The sequence below is a fragment of the Scyliorhinus canicula genome, chromosome 18 (genome assembly GCF_902713615.1).
Source record: "Scyliorhinus canicula chromosome 18, sScyCan1.1, whole genome shotgun sequence".
In the NCBI taxonomy this organism is placed as follows: domain Eukaryota; kingdom Metazoa; phylum Chordata; class Chondrichthyes; order Carcharhiniformes; family Scyliorhinidae; genus Scyliorhinus; species Scyliorhinus canicula.
The window spans coordinates 68,290,231-68,310,416 of record NC_052163.1 but is presented as its reverse complement, the minus strand read 5'-3'; the positions used below and the strand labels follow the sequence as shown (position 1 = coordinate 68,310,416).

Sequence of the window (20,186 nt, the reverse complement as noted above, 5' to 3'; positions counted from 1 at the left end):
AGAGATAACCCGGAGGGAGAACAGAGATATCACGGAAGGAGCAGAGAGATAACCCGGAGGGAGTAGAGAGATAACCCGGAGAGAGAACAGAGATAATCCAGAGGGAGCAGAGAGATAACCCGGAGGGAGCACAGAGATAACTCGGATGGAGAACAGAGAAACCGGAGGGAGCAGAGAGAAACCCGGAGGAAGCAGAGAGATAACCCGGAGGGAGAACAGAGAGAACCCGGATGGAGAACAAGAGATAACCGGAGGGAGCACGGAGATAACCGGATGGGAACAGAGATAACCGGAGGGAGCCACGGAGATAAACCCGGAGGGAGCAGAGAGATAACCCGGAGGGAGCCCAGAGATAACGCGGAGGGAGCAGAGAGATAAACCGGAGGGAGCAGAGAGATAAACCCGGCAGGTAGCACAGAGAGATAACCCGGATGGAGCAGAGAGATAACCCGGAGGGAGGAGAGAGATAACCCGGAGGGAGCACAGAGATAACCCGGAGGGAGAACAGAGATAACCCGGAGGGAGGAGAGAGATAACCTGGAGGGAAAACAGAGATAACCCCGAGGGAGAACAGAGATAACCCGGAGGGAAAACAGAGATGACCCGGAGGGAGAACAGAGATATCCCGGAAGGAGCAGAGAGATAACCCGGAGGGAGTAGAGAGATAACCCGGAGGGAGAACAGAGATAATCCAGAGGGAGCAGAGAGATAACCCGGAGGGAGAACAGAGATATCCCGGAGGGAGGAGAGAAATCACCCGGAGGGAGCACAGAGATAACCCGGAGGTAGCACGGAGATAACACGGATGGAGCAGAGAGATAACCCGGAGGGAGCACAGAGATAACCCGGATGGAGAACAGAGATAACCCGGAGGGAGCAGAGAGATAACCCGGAGGAAGCAGAGAGATAACCCGGAGGGAGAACAGAGATAACCCGGATGGAGAACAGAGATAACCCGGAGGGAGCACGGAAATAACCCGGATGGAGAACAGAGATAACCCGGAGGGAGCACGGAGATAACCCGGAGGGAGCAGAGATCATCCGGAAGGAGCACAGAGATAATCCGGAGGGAGCAGAGAGATAACCCGGAGGGAGCAGAGAGATAACCCGGAGGGAGCAGAGAGATAACCCGGAGGGAGCAGAGAGATAACCCGGAGGTAGCACGGAGTTAACCCGGATGGAGCAGAGAGATAACCCGGAGGGAGGAGAGAGATAACCCGGAGGGAGCACAGAGATAACCCGGAGGGAGAACAGAGATAACCCGGAGGGAGGAGAGAGATAACCTGGAGGGAAAACAGAGATAACCCGGAGGGAGAACAGAGATAACCAGAGGGAGAACAGAGATAACCCGGAGGGAGGAGAGAGATAACCCGGAGGGAGCACGGAGATAACCCGGAGGGAGCACAGAGATAACCCGGAGGGAGAACAGAGATAACCCGGAGGGAGCACAGTGATAGCCCGGAGGGAGGAGAGAGATAACCTGGAGGGAAAACAGAGATAACCCGGAGGGAGGAGAGAGATAACCCAGAGGGAGAACAGAGAGATAACCCGGAGGAGCAGTGAGATAACCCGGAGGGAGAACAGAGATCACCCGGAGGGAGGAGAGAGATAACCCAGAGGGAAAACAGAGATAACCCGGAGGGAGGAGAGAGATAACCCGGAGGGAGCAGAGAGATAACCTGGAGGGAAAACAGAGATAACCCGGAGGGAGGAGAGAGATAACCCGGAGGGGAGAACAGAGATAACCCGGAGGGAGCGGAGAGAAAACGCGGAGGGAGCAGAGAGATAACCCGGAGGGAGCACAGAGATAACCCGGAGGTAGCACGGAGATAACCCGGATGGAGCAGAGAGATAACCCGGGAGGGAGCAGAGAGATAACCGGGAGGGAGCACAGAGATAACCCTGAGGGAGAACAGAGATAACCCGGAGGGAGCAGAGAGATAACCCGGAGGGAGAACAGAGATAACCCGGATGGAGGAGAGAGATAACCCGGAGGGAGAACAGAGATAACCCGGAGGGAGCAGAGAGATAACCCGGAGGGAGAACAGAGATAACCCGGATGGAGGAGAGAGATAACCCGGAGGGATGAGAGAGATCACCCGGAGGGAGCACAGAGATAACCCGGAGGTAGCACGGAGATAACCCGGATGGAGCAGAGAGATAACCCAGAGGGAGAACAGAGATAACCCGGAGGGAGCACAGAGATAACCCGGAGGGAGAATAGAGATAACCCGAAGGGAAAACAGAGATGACCCGGTTGGAGCAGAGAGATAACCCGGAGGGAGAACAGAGTTAACCCAGAGGGAGAACAGAGATAACCCGGAGGGAGAGCAGAGATAACCCGGAGGGAAGAGAGAGATAACCCGGAGGGAAAACAGAGATAACCCGGAGGGAGGAGAGAGATAACCCGGAGGGAGCACGGAGATAACCCGGACGGAGCACGGAGATAACCCGGAGGGAGCACAGAGATAACCCGGAGGGAGAACAGAGATAACCCGGAGGGAGGAGAGAGATAACCCGGAGGGAGGAGAGAGATAACCGGAGGGAGCACAGTGATAGCCCGGAGGGAGGAGAGAGATAACCCGGAGGGAGGAGAGAGATAACCCGGAGGGAGCACAGTGATAGCCCGGAGGGAGGAGAGAGATAACCCGGAGGGAGGAGAGAGATAACCCGGAGGGAGAACAGAGATAACCCGGAGGGAGAACAGAGATAACCCGGAGGGAGAGAGAGATAACCCGGAGGGAGAACAGAGATAACCCGGAGGGAGCGGAGGAGAAAACGCGGAGGGAGCAGAGAGATAACCCGGAGGGAGCAGAGAGATACCCCGGAGGGAGCACAGAGATAACCCGGAGGGAGAACAGAGATATCCCGGAAGGAGCAGAGAGATAACCCGGAGGGAGGAGAGAGATAACCCGGAGGGAGAACAGAGATAATCCAGAGGGAGCAGAGAGATAACCCGGAGGGAGCACAGAGATAACCCGGAGGGAGAACAGAGATAACCCGGAGGGAGCAGAGAGATAACCCGGAGGAAGCAGAGAGATAACCCGGAGGGAGAACAGAGAGAACCCGGATGGAGAACAGAGATAACCCGGAGGGAGCACGGAGATAACCCGGATGGAGAACAGAGATAACCCGGAGGGAGCACGGAGATAACCCGGAGGGAGCAGAGAGATAACCCGGAGGGAGCCCAGAGATAACGCGGAGGGAGCAGAGAGATAACCCGGAGGGAGCAGAGAGATAACCCGGAGGTAGCACGGAGATAACCCGGATGGAGCAGAGAGATAACCCGGAGGGAGGAGAGAGATAACCGGAGGGAGCACAGAGATAACCCGGAGGGAGAACAGAGATAACCCGGAGGGAGGAGAGAGATAACCTGGAGGGAAAACAGAGATAACCCCGAGGGAGAACAGAGATAACCCGGAGGGAAAACAGAGATGACCCGGTTGGAGCAGAGAGATAACCCGGAGGGAGAACAGAGTTAACCCAGAGGGAGAACAGAGATAACCCGGAGGGAGAGCAGAGATAACCCGGAGGGAAGAGAGAGATAACCCGGAGGGAAAACAGAGATAACCCGGAGGGAGGAGAGAGATAACCCGGAGGGAGCACGGAGATAACCCGGACGGAGCACGGAGATAACCCGGAGGGAGCACAGAGATAACCCGGAGGGAGGAACAGAGATAACCCGGAGGGAGGAGAGAGATAACCCGGAGGGAGGAGAGAGATAACCCGGAGGGAGCACAGTGATAGCCCGGAGGGAGGAGAGAGATAACCCGGAGGGAGGAGAGAGATAACCCGGAGGGAGAACAGAGATAACCCGGAGGGAGAACAGAGATAACCCGGAGGGAGGAGAGAGATAACCTGGAGGGAGAACAGAGATAACCCGGAGGGAGCGGAGAGAAAACGCGGAGGGAGCAGAGAGATAACCCGGAGGGAGCAGAGAGATAACCCGGAGGGAGCGCAGAGATAACCCGGAGGGAGAACAGAGATATCCCGGAAGGAGCAGAGAGATAACCCGGAGGGAGTAGAGAGATAACCCGGAGAGAGAACAGAGATAATCCAGAGGGAGCAGAGAGATAACCCGGAGGGAGCACAGAGATAACCCGGATGGAGAACAGAGATAACCCGGAGGGAGCAGAGAGATAACCCGGAGGAAGCAGAGAGATAACCCGGAGGGAGAACAGAGAGAACCCGGATGGAGAACAGAGATAACCCGGAGGGAGCACGGAGATAACCCGGATGGAGAACAGAGATAACCCGGAGGGAGCACGGAGATAACCCGGAGGGAGCAGAGAGATAACCCGGAGGGAGCCCAGAGATAACGCGGAGGGAGCAGAGAGATAACCCGGAGGGAGCAGAGAGATAACCGGAGGTAGCACGGAGATAACCCGGATGGAGCAGAGAGATAACCCGGAGGGAGGAGAGAGATAACCCGGAGGGAGCACAGAGATAACCCGGAGGGAGAACAGAGATAACCCGGAGGGAGGAGAGAGATAACCTGGAGGGAAAACAGAGATAACCCCGAGGGAGAACAGAGATAACCCGGAGGGAGAACAGAGATAACCCGAAGGGAGCAGAGAGATAAACCAGAGGGAGAACAGAGATAACCCGGAGGGAGGAGAGAGATAACCCGGAGGGAGCACGGAGATAACCCGGAGGGAGCACAGAGATAACCCGGAGGGAGAACAGAGATAATCCGGAAGGAGCACAGTGATAGCCCGGAGGGAGGAGAGAGATAACCCGGAGGGAAAACAGAGATAACCCGGAGGGAGGAGAGAGATAACCCGGAGGGAGAACAGAGAGATAACCCGGAGGGAGGAGAGAGATAACCCGGAGGGAGAACAGAGATAACCCGGAGGGAGCAGAGAGATAACCCGGAGGGAGCACAGAGATAACCCGGAGGGAGGAGAGAGATAACCTGGAGGGAAAACAGAGATAACCCGGAGGGAGGAGAGAGATAACCCGGAGGGGGAACAGAGATAACCCGGAGGGAGCGGAGAGAAAACGCGGAGGGAGCAGAGAGATAACCCGGAGGGAGCAGAGAGATAACCCGGAGGGAGCAGAGAGATAACCCGGAGGGAGCAGAGAGATAACCCGGAGGGAGCACAGAGATAACCCGGAGGTAGCACGGAGATATCCCGGATGGAGCAGAGAGATAACCCGGAGGGAGGAGAGAGATAACCCGGAGGGAGCACAGAGATAACCCGGAGGGAGAACAGAGATAACCCGGAGGGAGCAGAGAGATAACCCGGAGGGAGAACAGAGATAACCCGGAGGGAGAACAGAGATAACCCGGAGGGAGAACAGAGATAACCCGGAGGGAGCGGAGAGATAACCCGGAGGGAGCAGAGAGATAACCCGGAGGGAGAACAGAGATAACCCGGAGGGAGCAGAGAGATAACCCGGAGGGAGAACAGAGATAACCCGGATGGAGGAGAGAGATAACCCGGAGGGAGAAAAGAGATAACCCGGATGGAGGAGAGAGATAACCCGGAGGGAGCACAGAGATAACCGGAGGGAGCACAGAGTTAACCCGGAAGGAGTAGAGAGATAACCCGGAGGAAGAACAGAGATAACCCGGAGGGAGCGGAGAGAAAACGCGGAGGGAGCAGAGAGATAACCCAGAGGGAGGAGAGAGATCACCCGGAGGGAGCAGATAGATCACCCGGAGGGAGCACAGAGATAACCCGGAGGTAGCACGGAGATACCCGGAGGGAGCAGAGAGATAACCCGGAGGGAGAACAGAGATAACCCGGAGGGAGAACAGAGATAACCCAGAGGGAGCACAGAGATAACCCGGAGGGAGAACAGAGATAACCCGGAGGGAGAACAGAGATAACCCAGAGGGAGCACAGAGATAACCCGGAGGGAGAACAGAGATAACCCGGAGGGAGCACGGAGATAACCCGGAGGGAGAACAGACATAACCCGGAGGGAGAACAGCGATAACCCGGAGGGAGCACAGAGATAACCCGGAGGGAGAATAGAGATAACCCGAAGGGAAAACAGAGATAACCCGGAGGGAGCAGAGAGATAACCCGGAGGGAGAACAGAGATAACCCAGAGGGAGAACAGAGATAACCCGGAGGGAGAGCAGAGATAACCCGGAGGGAGGAGAGAGATAACCCGGAGGGAGAACAGAGATAACCCGGAGGGAGGAGAGAGATAACCCGGAGGGAGCACGGAGATAACCCGGAGGGAGCACAGAGATAACCCGGAGGGAGCACAGAGATAACCCGGAGGGAGAACAGAGATAACCCGGAGGGAGGAGAGAGATAACCCGGAGGGAGGAGAGAGATAACCCGGAGGGAGCACAGAGATAACCCGGAGGGAGAAGAGAGATAACCCGGAGGGAGGAGAGAGATAACCCGGAGGGAGAACAGAGATAACCCGGAGGGAGAACAGAGATAACCCGGAGGGAGGAGAGAGATAACCCGGAGGGAGAACAGAGATAACCCGGAGGGAGCGGAGAGAAAACGCGGAGGGAGCAGAGAGATAACCCGGAGGGAGCAGAGAGATAACCCGGAGGGAGCACAGAGATAACCCGGAGGGAGAACAGAGATATCCCGGAAGGAGCAGAGAGATAACCCGGAGGGAGTAGAGAGATAACCCGGAGGGAGAACAGAGATAATCCAGAGGGAGCAGAGAGATAACCCGGAGGAGAACAGAGATATCCCGGAGGGAGGAGAGAAATCACCCCGGAGGGAGCACAGAGATAACCCGGAGGTAGCACGGAGATAACCCGGATGGAGCAGAGAGATAACCCGGAGGGAGCACAGAGATAACCCGGATGGAGAACAGAGATAACCGGAGGAGCAGAGAGATAACCCGGAGGAAGCAGAGAGATACCCGGAGGAGACAGATAACCCGGAGGGACAGAGAACCCGGAGGGAGCACGGAGATAACCCGGAGGGGCAGAGAGAATAACCCGGAGGGAGCCAGAGATAACCCGGGAGGGAGCAGAGAGAGAACCCGGAGGGAGCCCAGAGATAACCCGGAGGGAGCAGAGAGATAACCCGGAGGGAGCAGAGAGATAACCCGGAGGGAGCAGAGAGATAACCCGGAGGGAGCACAGAGATAACCCGGAGGTAGCACGGAGATAACCCGGATGGAGCAGAGAGATAACCCGGAGGGAGGAGAGAGATAACCCGGAGGGAGCACAGAGATAACCCGGAGGGAGAACAGAGATAACCCGGAGGGAGCAGAGAGATAACCCGGAGGGAGAACAGAGATAACCCGGATGGAGGAGAGAGATAACCCGGAGGGAGAACAGAGATAACCCGGAGGGAGCAGAGAGATAACCCGGAGGGAGAACAGAGATAACCCGGATGGAGGAGAGAGATAACCCGGAGGGAGCACAGAGATAACCCGGAGGGAGCACAGAGTTAACCCGGAAGGAGTAGAGAGATAACCCGGAGGGAGAACAGAGATAACCCGGAGGGAGCGGAGAGAAAACGCGGAGGGAGCAGAGAGATAACCCAGAGGGAGGAGAGAGATCACCCGGAGGGAGCAGATAGATCACCCGGAGGGAGCACAGAGATAACCCGGAGGTAGCACGGAGATAACCCGGAGGGAGCAGAGAGATAACCCGGAGGGAGAACAGAGATAACCCGGAGGGAGAACAGAGATAACCCAGAGGGAGCACAGAGATAACCCGGAGGGAGAACAGAGATAACCCGGAGGGAGAACAGAGATAACCCAGAGGGAGCACAGAGATAACCCGGAGGGAGAACAGGGATAACCCGGAGGGAGCACGGAGATAACCCGGAGGGAGCAGAGAGATAATCCGGAGGGAGAACAGCGATAACCCGGAGGGAGCACAGAGATAACCCGGAGGGAGAATAGAGATAACCCGAAGGGAAAACAGAGATAACCCGGAGGGAGCAGAGAGATAACCCGGAGGGAGAACAGAGTTAACCCAGAGGGAGAACAGAGATAACCCGGAGGGAGAGCAGAGATAACCCGGAGGGAAGAGAGAGATAACCCGGAGGGAAAACAGAGATAACCCGGAGGGAGGAGAGAGATAACCCGGAGGGAGCACGGAGATAACCCGGAGGGAGCACGGAGATAACCCGGAGGGAGCACAGAGATAACCCGGAGGGAGAACAGAGATAACCCGGAGGGAGGAGAGAGATAACCCGGAGGGAGGAGAGAGATAACCCGGAGGGAGCACAGTGATAGCCCGGAGGGAGGAGAGAGATAACCCGGAGGGAGGAGAGAGATAACCCGGAGGGAGAACAGAGATAACCCGGAGGGAGAACAGAGATAACCCGGAGGGAGGAGAGAGATAACCTGGAGGGAGAACAGAGATAACCCGGAGGGAGCGGAGAGAAAACGCGGAGGGAGCAGAGAGATAACCCGGAGGGAGCAGAGAGATAACCCGGAGGGAGCACAGAGATAACCCGGAGGGAGAACAGAGATATCCCGGAAGGAGCAGAGAGATAACCCGGAGGGAGTAGAGAGATAACCCGGAGGGAGAACAGAGATAACCCGGAGGGAGCGGAGAGAAAACGCGGAGGGAGCAGAGAGATCACCCGGAGGGAGCAGATAGATCACCCGGAGGAAGCAGAGAGATAACCCGGAGGGAGAACAGAGATAACCCGGATGGAGAACAGAGATAACCCGGAGGGAGCACGGAGATAACCCGGATGGAGAACAGAGATAACCCGGAGGGAGCACGGAGATAACCCGGAGGGAGCAGAGAGATAACCCGGAGGGAGAACAGAGATAACCCGGAGGGAGCAGAGAGATAACCCGGAGGGAGCAGAGAGATAACCCGGAGGGAGCAGAGAGATAACCCGGAGGGAGCAGAGAGATAACCCGGAGGGAGCAGAGAGATAACCCGGAGGGAGCACAGAGATAACCCGGAGGTAGCACGGAGATAACCCGGATGGAGCAGAGAGATAACCCGGAGGGAGGAGAGAGATAACCCGGAGGGAGGAGAAGATAACCCGGAGGGAGCACAGAGATAACCCGGAGGGAGAACAGAGATAACCCGGAGGGAGCAGAGAGATAACCCGGAGGGAGAACAGAGATAACCCGGATGGAGGAGAGAGATAACCCGGAGGGAGAACAGAGATAACCCGGAGGGAGCAGAGAGATAATCCGGAGGGAGCAGAGAGATAACCCGGAGGGAGAACAGAGATAACCCGGAGGGAGCGGAGAGAAAACGCGGAGGGAGCAGAGAGATAACCCGGAGGGAGCAGAGAGATAACCCGGAGGGAGCACAGAGATAACCCGGAGGGAGAACAGAGATATCCCGGAAGGAGCAGAGAGATAACCCGGAGGGAATAGAGAGATAACCCGGAGGGAGAACAGAGATAATCCAGAGGGAGCAGAGAGATAACCCGGAGGGAGAACAGAGATATCCCGGAGGGAGGAGAGAAATCACCCGGAGGGAGCACAGAGATAACCCGGAGGTAGCACGGAGATAACCCGGATGGAGCAGAGAGATAACCCGGAGGGAGCACAGAGATAACCCGGATGGAGAACAGAGATAACCCGGAGGGAGCAGAGAGATAACCCGGAGGAAGCAGAGAGATAACCCGGAGGGAGAACAGAGATAACCCGGATGGAGAACAGAGATAACCCGGAGGGAGCACGGAGATAACCCGGATGGAGAACAGAGATAACCCGGAGGGAGCACGGAGATAACCCGGAGGGAGCAGAGAGATAACCCGGAGGGAGAACAGAGATAACCCGGAGGGAGCACAGAGATAACCCGGAGGGAGCACGGAGATAACCCGGAGGGAGAACAGAGATAACCCGGAGGGAGCACAGAGATAACCCGGATGGAGAACAGAGATAACCCGGAGGGAGCACAGTGATAGCCCGGAGGTGGCCAGGAGTGCATCGGAGTGCGCGAGGAGAGCGCACTGTGATGGCTGGGAGAGCTCGCGGAGATGGCTCTGGGGATTGCTGGAACGGTGCCGGGAATGCGCATTGGGGCGTCGGCAGAGCGCACAGAGACCGCACGGCTGTCGTCGAGATAGCACACAGTTGGCGTCAGGAGAGCACAGAAGGCACTGGGAGAGCGCACGGATGGCATCGGCACAGCGCACAGAGGGCGTAGGGAGAGCGCACGGAGGGTGCTGTGGGAGGGGATTGGGCGAGTGCCAGGTGGGCATCAGGGAGCTCCTTGTAAGTCATAATGGTTAGAGATTAAGATGAAGCAGAAGAAGGTGCCCATGACAGATCAGGATGAGAATCCAAGAAAGGGGGGATCTGAAGAGGATAGTAGTAAACCTGAAGTGAACATAGATGGTGTCATATGAGAGTACATTTAAGAAATGGATGTTTAAGCAGTGTACCTTTAAGAAATGGTGCAGCTCATATTACTGATGTGATATCAGAGGGTGGGGGTCGCTGAGTTGAGTTCACTTCTGCTTTTTGGGAGTTTTAGTTTCAGTTTTGAGGAAAAGTGCTTGGGTGTGTCTGTGTTTGCAGTGAGCTGGATCTGCTGTGATCTTTGCCATGAAAGTCTATGGGCGCGATTCTCCCAGACAGGGAGAAATCGTAAGGCTGGCGGCAAATCCGGGCGGGTTTGACGCCAGCCTCCCCCTCCCCGACCGGGAACCGATTCTGATCCCCGGTCGGGGCTAGCAGCCCGCGGCCGTGAACTCCGGCATCGCGGGCTTAACGAATTTCGTTAAGCCCGCTTGCCAGAGTTTGCGCCGGCTGGCGCGTCACATGACGTCAGCCGCGCATGCGCAGATTGGAAGACTCCAACCCGCGCATGCGCGGATGACGTCATCGCGCATTTGCGCAAAACCCGTGCATGCGCGGGCCGGGATGCCCCTCAGCCGCCCCGCGAAGTGATACAGCGGGGCGGCGGAAGGACAAAGAGTGCGCGGGTATCGGACCTCCTGCCCGCGATCGGTGGGCACCGATCGCGGGCCCATGGCACCCTTGGCACGGCCGTGGTACTGCCGTGCCAATCGGTGCCATGGTTTTAAAAATCGGGACTTTACGGCCGTTTTTACGAACGGCCAGACCAGGTGTGTTTGCCGTTCGTAGAAACAGCCGTAAAGGGCTTGGACTTCGGCCCATCGGACAGCTGAGAATCGCTGCTGGCCGTAAAATAACGGCGGCAGCGATTCGTGTCGGGAGTTGGGCGTGGGGGGGGGGGGGGGGAGAATAGCGGGAGGGCGTCGGACTAGCGTGGCCATAAAAATTTACGACCCCCGCTATTCTCCGCACCGTCGTGAGTGCGGAGAATTGCACCCTATGTCTGAATCATTTGGGTGATTTAAACTGATAATAGTAATGTCTTTAACCTGATGTGTTTCTGTTGTTGAAGGTGATGTCTTTTGGAGGTTTGAAGGAACATTTTTGAGGGATTATTTAGTGTTGTATTATTTTTGGGGTTATCTTTGAAGTAAGGGGTATGGAGTGACCAATGTTTATTTAAAAGGTTAAGTTGAATTCATGGAATAAACATTGTTTTGTGTTTAAAAACCCACGTGTCCATAATTATAATACCACACCTGGAGACCAAGTCGTGTGCTTCAAAAGCAACAATCCATTAAAGGGAGAGGTTGGTTGAACTCCATGATACATTTTGGGGTTCTAGAAACGCCGCTCCCATAACAATGGCCAGACATGTGGCAGATGAAATTTAATGCAGTGAAATGTGAAGTGATACATTTGGGTAAGAAGAACAAGAAAAGGCAATGCTAAATAAAGGGTACAATTCTAATGGGGCCCACGAGCAGATGTACCTGGGGGTATATGTTCACAAATCATTGAAGGTGGCATGGCAGGCTGAAAAGGAAGCCTTTACAAATAGAGGCACAAAGTATAAAAGCAAGTAAGTTATGGTGATCAATTGGAGAACCAGTTTCGGCCTCAACTGGATCATTGAGTCCAATGCAGAAAAGGTGCACAAGAATGGTTCTGGGGATGAGGAACTTCAATTACTGGTACTGGGGATAAGGAACTTCAATTATAAGGACAGATTGCGGAAGCTGGGGTTGTTCTCCTGGGATAACAGAAGGTTGAGAGAAGGTTTGACAGAGATTAAATTCATGAGTCGCAATGGAAAAGCGTTTCCAATTTGTAGAAGGGTTGAGATCCAGAAAACAGAGATTCAAGGTGAGATGGGGAAAAACTTTCATGCAGCGACTGTTTAGGATCTGTCCATGCACTGCCTGAAAATGAGGTGAAGGCAGATTCTATTATCTGAAGAAAAAAGCCTTGCAGAGCTAAAGGGAAGAGCAGGGGAGTGGGACTCACAGAGAGTCAGTGAGCATGCAAGGGCTGAATAGCTCCTTCTGCACTATAACCATTCTATGATTCAATGTACCTGAACTCAAAAACCTCATCGAAGAGTGGGTTGAGGTCATTATCTTTGCGCTGAGTGGTTTTGCTCTCTACCATTGGGAAGATGTGCTTAGGTTCCAGAGTCAGCTCCACAAATGGATCGCTGGTACCTGCACAGTGAGAGATGGGATACAATTAGAAAAAAAATTAAGATTGTAATGACATGAGAAAAATGGGCGCAATCTATTAGCTACACTGTGCCCGAAAAGCAGCGCATCGCGGCGTAACATGGCCTTTAACTGTGAGGGGACCCTGTCCCCGGGATCTATCTGGGGCTCTACATGCCTTGTGAGATCTAACATGATCTCGCAAGAGGCCGCGATGAGAAGCCTGCCATTGTGTGCGGGATCATTTTTTGACAAATCTGCATATTAGAGAGAGACAGCTAGTCTCGGACAAGCACCGTTCAATACTGGTTTCCACAAACGGGGACCAGACGGAACGGAACTTGTGGGAGTCCCCGAGGGGTTTGGAGCCCCCAACTGCATAGCTGCATGCACTCTCTGGGCATAATTGTACCCTGGCACTGGTGCCACCTGGGTGTCAGCCTGGCACTGCCAAGGTGTCCAGGTGGCTTTTATTTTGCCCGGCGGTGATCAGGCCAAGGGATGTCCTGGTGTGTGAGGGGGTGGTTACATCCTTACAATTAGTTGGTGCTTAGAGGGGTTTGGAGGACCTGTCGGGGTCAAGAGATCGATACGCCATTTTAAAATCTAAGTTCCAGTGAGCGAGTCTCCTCAGTTCAGGAAACAGGACAAAGTGTGGCCTCAGCTCGCGTTCCCCGTTGTGAGTGCCGGGAAACACGCAGCTAAACAGGCTCGCTCTGGGACTAGTTCCATTTGATTCAATTGCGCCATTATCTATCCAGCCAGAAATAACACCTCCTTTCTTACCATTAGAATCCAGTGCAATGAGGTTAACGGCATTGAGGATTTCAACATGAAGTCTTTTTACTTGATTGTCGTAGAAGACCTTTATGGTTACGGCACCATATTTGGAACATTCATTGGCAGTCTTTAAAAAAGAATGGAGGAACAGTTAGAGGGAATTGGGATAACTAATCTTTTTGTTCTTCAAGATTTAGCATAGTGGTTAGCACATCTGCTTCACAGCTCCAGGGTTCCGGGTTTAATTCAGGCCTCGGGTGACTGGTGTGGACTTGTTCCTCCAGTTAATGCTGAGCTTTCTGGAAATAGTGCTGGAGGCTGAGGTCAGACAATTAAAATGAGAGCCAGTGCAGCATGTGGTACAGTGGTTAGCACTGGGATTACAGCGCTGAGGACCTGGGTTTGAATCCCAGCCCTGAACAAAGAAAAGTACAGCACAGGAACAGGCCCTTCGGCCCTCCAAGCCCATGCCGACCATGCTGCCCGACTAAACTGCAATCTTCTACACTTCCTGGGTCCGTGTCCCTCTATTCCCATCTATGTATTTATCAAGATGCCCCTTAAATGTCACTATCGTCCCTGCTTCCACCACCTTCTCTGGCAGCGAGTTCCAGGAACCCACTACCCTCTTGTGTAAAAAACTTGCCTCGTACATCTACTCTAAACCTTGCCCCTCGCACCTTAAACCTATGCCCCCAGTAATTGACCCCTCTACCCTGGGGAAAAGCCTCTGACAATCCACTCAGTCAATGCCCCTCATAATTGTGTAGACATCTATCAGGTCGCCACTCAACCTCCGTCGTTCCAGTGAGAACAAACCGAGTTTATTCAACCGCTCCTCATAGCTAACCAGGCAACATCCTGGTAAATCTCTTCTGCACCCTCTCTAAATCCTCCACATCCTTCTGGTAGTGTGGCAACCAGAATTGAACACTATACTCCAAATGTGGCCGAACTAAGGTTCTATACAGCTGCAACATGACTTGCCAATTCTTATACTCAATGCCCCGGCCAATGAAGGCAAGCATGCCGTATGCCTTCTTGACTAACTTCTCCACCTGTGTTGCCCCTTTCAATGACCTGCACACCTAGATCTCTCTGACTTCCAATACTCTTTAGAGTTCTACAATTCACTGTATATTCCCTACCTGTATTAGACCTTCCAAAATGCATTACCTCACATTTGTCCAGATTAAACTCCATCTGCCATCTCGCCGCCCAAGTCTCCAAACTATCTATATCCTGACAGTCCTCATCGCTATCCGCAATTCCAACAACGTTTGTGTCGTCTGCAAACTTACTAATCAGACCAGTTACATTTTCCTCCTACGAACAGCAAAGGTCCCAGTACTGATCCCTGCGGAACACCTCTAGTCAGAGCCCTCCAATTAGAAAAGCACCCTTCCATTGCTACTCGTGTTGTCCTCGCCTTCGTCACCCCTTAGTGGAACCAGTGGGAGGATGGATCCTCCTGGGTACTCTAAATTTATTTTTTAAAATGAGAACCTACTTGAAACTCAGGACACACTTACAGGGCAGCATGGTGGCACAGTGGTTAGCACTGCTGTCTCAAAGTTCCAGGGACCGGGCTCAATTCTGGCTTCGGGTGACTGTCTTTGTGGAGTTTGCACTTTCTCCCCGTGTCTGCCTGAGTTTCCTCCGGGTGCTCCGGTTCCTCCCACAGTCCAAAGACGTGCAGGTTAGGTGGATTGGCCTTGTTAAATTGCCCCTTAGTGTGCAGCACTGTGGCGCAGTGGGTTAGCACTGCAGTCTCACGGCGCTGAGGCCCCAGGTTCGATCCCGGCTCTGGGTCACTGTCCGTGTGGAGTTTGCACATTCTCCCCGTGTCTGCGTGGGTTTCGCCCACACAACCCAAAGATGTGCAGGGTAGGTGGATTGGACACACTAAATTGCCCCTTAATTGGAAAAAATGAATTGGGTACTCTAAATTTATAAAAAAGAAAAAAAAAAGAAAATTGCCCCTTAGTGTCCAAAAAAGGTAGGTGGGGTTACTGGGTTACATGAATAGGGTGGAGGGGTGGGCTTAAGTAGAATGCACTTTCCAAGGGCCGGTGCAGACTCAATGGGCCAAATGGCCTCCTTCTGCACTGAGATTCTATGACATCTATGATAACTTGAACACAGGTCCTTTTGGGAAAATCCAATTCTTTATCTGCAGCATCAACAGACCCAGGATATCTGTTATTCCTTATAAGCTCTTTCAAATATCACAAGAGAAACCATTTAAAATGTTACCACTAATACAAATAGTTTAATACATGTACATTGTGGCAGCACGGCAGCACAGTGGTTAGCACAGCTGCCTCACGGCACAGAGGTCCCAGGGTTCGATCCCGGCCCCGGGTCACTGTCCGTGTGGAGTTTGCACATTCTCCCCATGTGTGCGTGGGTCTCACCCCCACAACTCAAAGATGTGCAGGGTAGGTGGATTGACTACGATAAATTGTTCCTAAATTGGAAAAAAAAAGAATTGGGTACTCTAAATTAATTTTTTTAAATACATGTCTATTGTGTCATCAAACATTCCCAGGGCAGTTTAGATATACTCCTATACAATGTTGCATTAATATATTTCAGCTGGTGTTTATCCCCTCCTGCACCATTGTAACCACTGTATTTTTTCCCTATCTATGCTCCTGCCCCTTTGAATGAGAATCTGAATTGTTAACCAAATGTTTTGCTGCAGGTTTCTTTCCACTTGGAGCTGAGTTCAGACTGCATGTCTGACCTCATTTCATTCCATTTATGGGCAGCACTGTAGCACAAGTGGATAGCATTGTGGCTTCACAGCGCCAAGGTCCCATGTTTTGATTTCCCACTGGGTCACTGTCTGTGCGGAGTCTGCACGTTCTCCCCGTGACTGCGTGAGTTTCCTCCGGATGCTCCGGTTTCCTCCCACAGTCCAAAGGCTTGCAGGTTTGCCCTTAGTGTCCAAAAAAAGGTGAGGAGGGGTTATTGGGTTACGGGGATAGGGTGGAAGTGAGGGTTTAAGTGGATCGGTGCAGACTCAATGGGCCGAATGGCCTCCTTCTGCATGTCTGTTCTATGTTCCATCTTGCCAATAGACAGAAGAGGATCCGATTCCACCAGATTGTTGGATTCAAAAGCTGCTTCAGATGATAGAAGGCAGTGTACTTCACCATTGAGAATTATCTGGCACTGAAGGAGGCCATTCAGCCTGTTGAGCCTCTACTATCATTGTGTGCAGTGGGTGGGCACTATGCAGCTCCTGTAAGAGAGGATTCTTGGCTGCTGGTGGTGGAATGATGACTCCTGAGACCCACAAGATCACACCATCCTCACAGGTTGATTCATCTTGGCGGGTTAAATAGAGTCTCAAGTGCTTGGATTTCTCAAAGTACCAACTGGCCTGTATTAACCGCTTTCAACAATGTGGTATCCCTCTGTATCCAATTACGAATGTGGCCAGCCAATACTGGCAAGATATCCAGGAAATTCACGGCCAATATGATCTCCATATGATTATATGATCTTAATATGATTATAGGGGCTGGTTTAGCACAGGGCTGAATCGCTGGTTTTTAAAGCAGACCACGGCAGGCCAGCAGCACTGTTCAATTCCCGTACCAGCCTTCCCGAACAGGCGCTGGAATGTGGCGACTAGGGGCTTTTCACAGAAACTTCATTGAAGCCTACTCGTGACAATAAGCGATTTTCATTTCATTTTTCATTGTCCTGGGCTACTGGTGGTGGTGGCACACTTTTCGGTAGAGGGAGTCAGCTCAATACATCTCCGTTGGCAATCTGTGTGCCAGGTCTGTGCTGAAAGGCATGTCACACACACACACACACACAATGTACAGCGCAGAAGGAGGCCATTCGGCCCATCGAGTCTGCACCGGCTCTTGGAAAGAGCACCCTACCCAAGGTCAATACCTCCCCATAACCCAGTAACCCCACCCAGCACTGACGGCAATTTTGGACACTAAGGGCAATTTATCATGGCCAATCCACCTAACCTGCACATCTTTGGACTGTGGGAGGAAACCGGAGCACCCGGAGGAAACCCACGCATACACGGGGAGGATGTGCAGACTCTGCACAGACAGTGACCCAAGCCGGAATCGAACCTGGGACCCTGGAGCTGTGAAGCATTTGTGCTATCCACAATGCTACCGTGCTGCCCATAGCTGTAGGCCGTCAGCAACAAAGCCGAATGCTGCACGCTTCCGGAGGCTATTGGTAGTATTGGTTTGTCTTCTCTCAAAAGGCCCAGTCGCGGCTTATGGTTGGTGACTATCACTGTCTGTACACATTTTGGTGGAATTTTTTCACACTGTATATGACTGCTAAACCCTCTCAATTTTAGCATAGTTTCACTCTGAAAGGGTCGTTGAGACAAAGACGATGGGCCCCTTCGAACCATACCCAACTTGTGGCCATATACCAGCCCTATCCCATATGAAGATGCATTACATGTGAGAACAATCGGGTTCCCAGGGTCCAAGTAAACTAAAAGGTTCACGGATTGCAAAGGTTCTTTCGTCAAGCAAAAAGCTTCCTCTTGGGCTCCCTCCATTGCCACTGTTGGTGTTTCTTCAGTAGCTGGTGTAATGATAAAGAGAGATTCGAGTAGAGTTATAGATAGTGTGTTAGTAGAGTGCAGATTGTAGATTACTAGATTACCCGATTCTTGTTTACCATAGCAGTAAGTGGGCGAGCTTTAATAAGTAGTGTAAATAAATGTTAGCTTTGTTAATGAACTTAGCTTCTGTGGTCTTTGTGAACACTACAACATTCATCCTGATAAAAGAATCACAAAGAACACCGCATGGTACCAGGCGTCTGTTCCTAAAAGTGAAATGACTTTAGAAAGTGAGGTTAGCTTTGAGAAAAAAACACCAATAATTCCGCTACATAGATCTCAGAGACAGCACCAAGCTACTGATCATAAGATGGAAAGTCTGAAAAAGTCAGAAAACTTCAGGACGGCCGGTAAACTAAGTCTAAACTGGTAAAATTTCAATTTGAAGTTTGTCTTATCTGCCTCTGTGTTAGAATCAGCTCCTGACCATCGAAAAATTGCGCATCTCCTCAATTTACCTGGACCGCAGGCATTAGAATTATTTAATTCCTTTGAATTCACAGACAGTGAGAATAAGAAAATATTTGAACGGGTCGTGGACAAATTTTATGTTCATTGGAAAGCGCAGGTGAATGAAACGTATGAGCATTACATGTTCAGCAAAAGGCTGCAGCTTAAAGGCAAATTGGTAGGTTAGTTTATAACTGATTTAAGTTTTTTCCTGTAGCTTTTCCTCCATTGCAGATTCAATGTTGCGGGATCAAATATTTTGCCATTAGAAAAAGCCATAAATCTTTGCATGGCCAGTGAGCTATCCACAAACGAATATGAAGAGATCAGGGCAAAAGAAAAAGCCGCAAACTCGGTAAACGTGGTCGACTCTAATAATGCTGTGGCGCAGTTCAGAAGACAGCGTGCCACTGATGGTCACCATTTTGAAAATGACATCACGAGCGTGATGAAGTGCACACCATGTGTTAACGCCCACGAAAGAAAAAATTCTCCTGCGAAAGGAAGAAAATACTTGCGATGCATCAAGTTCAATAATTTTGCCTCACAATGCGTTTCGCGTCAGCGATACCGGCAAACAACTCTTAAAACAATAATTCCATACATATAAAAACATACAGAGTATACGAAATGAAGGACATGAAGAAAAAAATTTAACTTCAAGTAATGGTTCCTCTAAGTTTACTCTTAGGATAACTACATGGTAGAAGCGATAACCAGAGTTAATGCACTGGACACTGATGATAAAAAAAATTTCAACTCTCCGATTTAATTAAAAATTAGACTGTAACACTTATTATTAATGGGTCTGATGTTCCATTCAAGCTGGATATGTGTGCACATGCAAATTTAATCAGAGGCAGATCTAAAACAAGTGCATAAGATTCCAAGAATTAACGATAACTTGGGCTGGGTCGGAGAATCGCCCGGGGCAGGCATCAATCCCGCCCGAGCCGTGTCCCAAATTCTCCGCCACCCGAGATTTGGCGGGGGTGGGAATCGTGTCGCGCCGGTCGGCGGGCCCCCCGCGGTGATTCTCCGGCCCGCGATGGGCCGAAGTCCCGCCGCTGACAAGCCTCTCCCGCCGGCGGGAATCAAAACACCTACCTGACCGGTGGGATTGGCGGCGCGGGCGGGCGCCGGGGTCCTGGTGGGGGTGTGGGCCGATCTGACCCCAGGGGTGCCCCCACGGTGGCCTGGCCCGCGATCGGGGCCCACCGATCAGCGGGTGGGCCTGTGCCATGGGGGCACTCTTTTTCTTCCGCCTTCTTCCGCCTTCGCCATGGTCACCATGGCCTAGCCCCTGAATGTGAGGGCTTGGCTCCTAAAGGTGCGGAGACTTCCGCACCTTTGTGGCGCCGACGCCGAAGTGGTTCATGCCACTCCAACACGCCGGAACCCCCAGTCCCACCGGGTAGGGGAGAATCCCGGCCCATGTTTCTACTGGGGGCAGGTTCAGGACCCAGAAACTGTCCTGGTTCCTGTTTCGCACTGTCAATTCAAAAAACGTTCCCAATGTGTTTGATTACTAATCTTTTGAAATAAGTTTGAACTATCTTGGTTTTCACCCAGACCTTACAATGTTGCTGCCCTCTCAGTTGGACTTTCACACTTCAATTAGTATTGCACTACTCACCTGTTGTTGGATTTTCTTGGCATAAAACTTTTGTATCAGTTTGTGAGTGCTCGCTGCATTAAGAGACAAATGAGCCTTCAGATCCTGAAATAAAAAAATAGATATACAGCAATGAGTGAAAAAACACTGCATCCACAGAGTGATCAGACAACACATGTCAAAATTGAGCAGAGAAAAGTCCAGCAGGTGCTGGGAATTTGGAAGTAAAACAGAAAATGACAAAAAAAATACTCAGCAGGTCTGGCCATATCTATTGAGTGAGAAACAT

General features: G+C 52.2%; 1 protein-coding gene across 4 annotated transcripts in view; it reads right to left on the bottom strand.

The window, feature by feature from the left end:
• unc13d (unc-13 homolog D (C. elegans)) overlaps positions 1 to 20,186 on the bottom strand; it is a 495,771-nt gene that overhangs the window by 112,130 nt on the left and 363,455 nt on the right. For all 4 annotated transcript variants that reach the window (XM_038777597.1, XM_038777599.1, XM_038777598.1 and 1 more), the window contains 3 exons: positions 19,919 to 20,002; positions 13,212 to 13,332; positions 12,302 to 12,428 (listed from right to left, as the gene is read on the bottom strand). In XM_038777597.1, the coding sequence (XP_038633525.1) occupies positions 12,302 to 12,428; positions 13,212 to 13,332; positions 19,919 to 20,002 (332 nt within the window). The remainder of the gene's footprint in view (positions 1 to 12,301; positions 12,429 to 13,211; positions 13,333 to 19,918; positions 20,003 to 20,186) is intronic.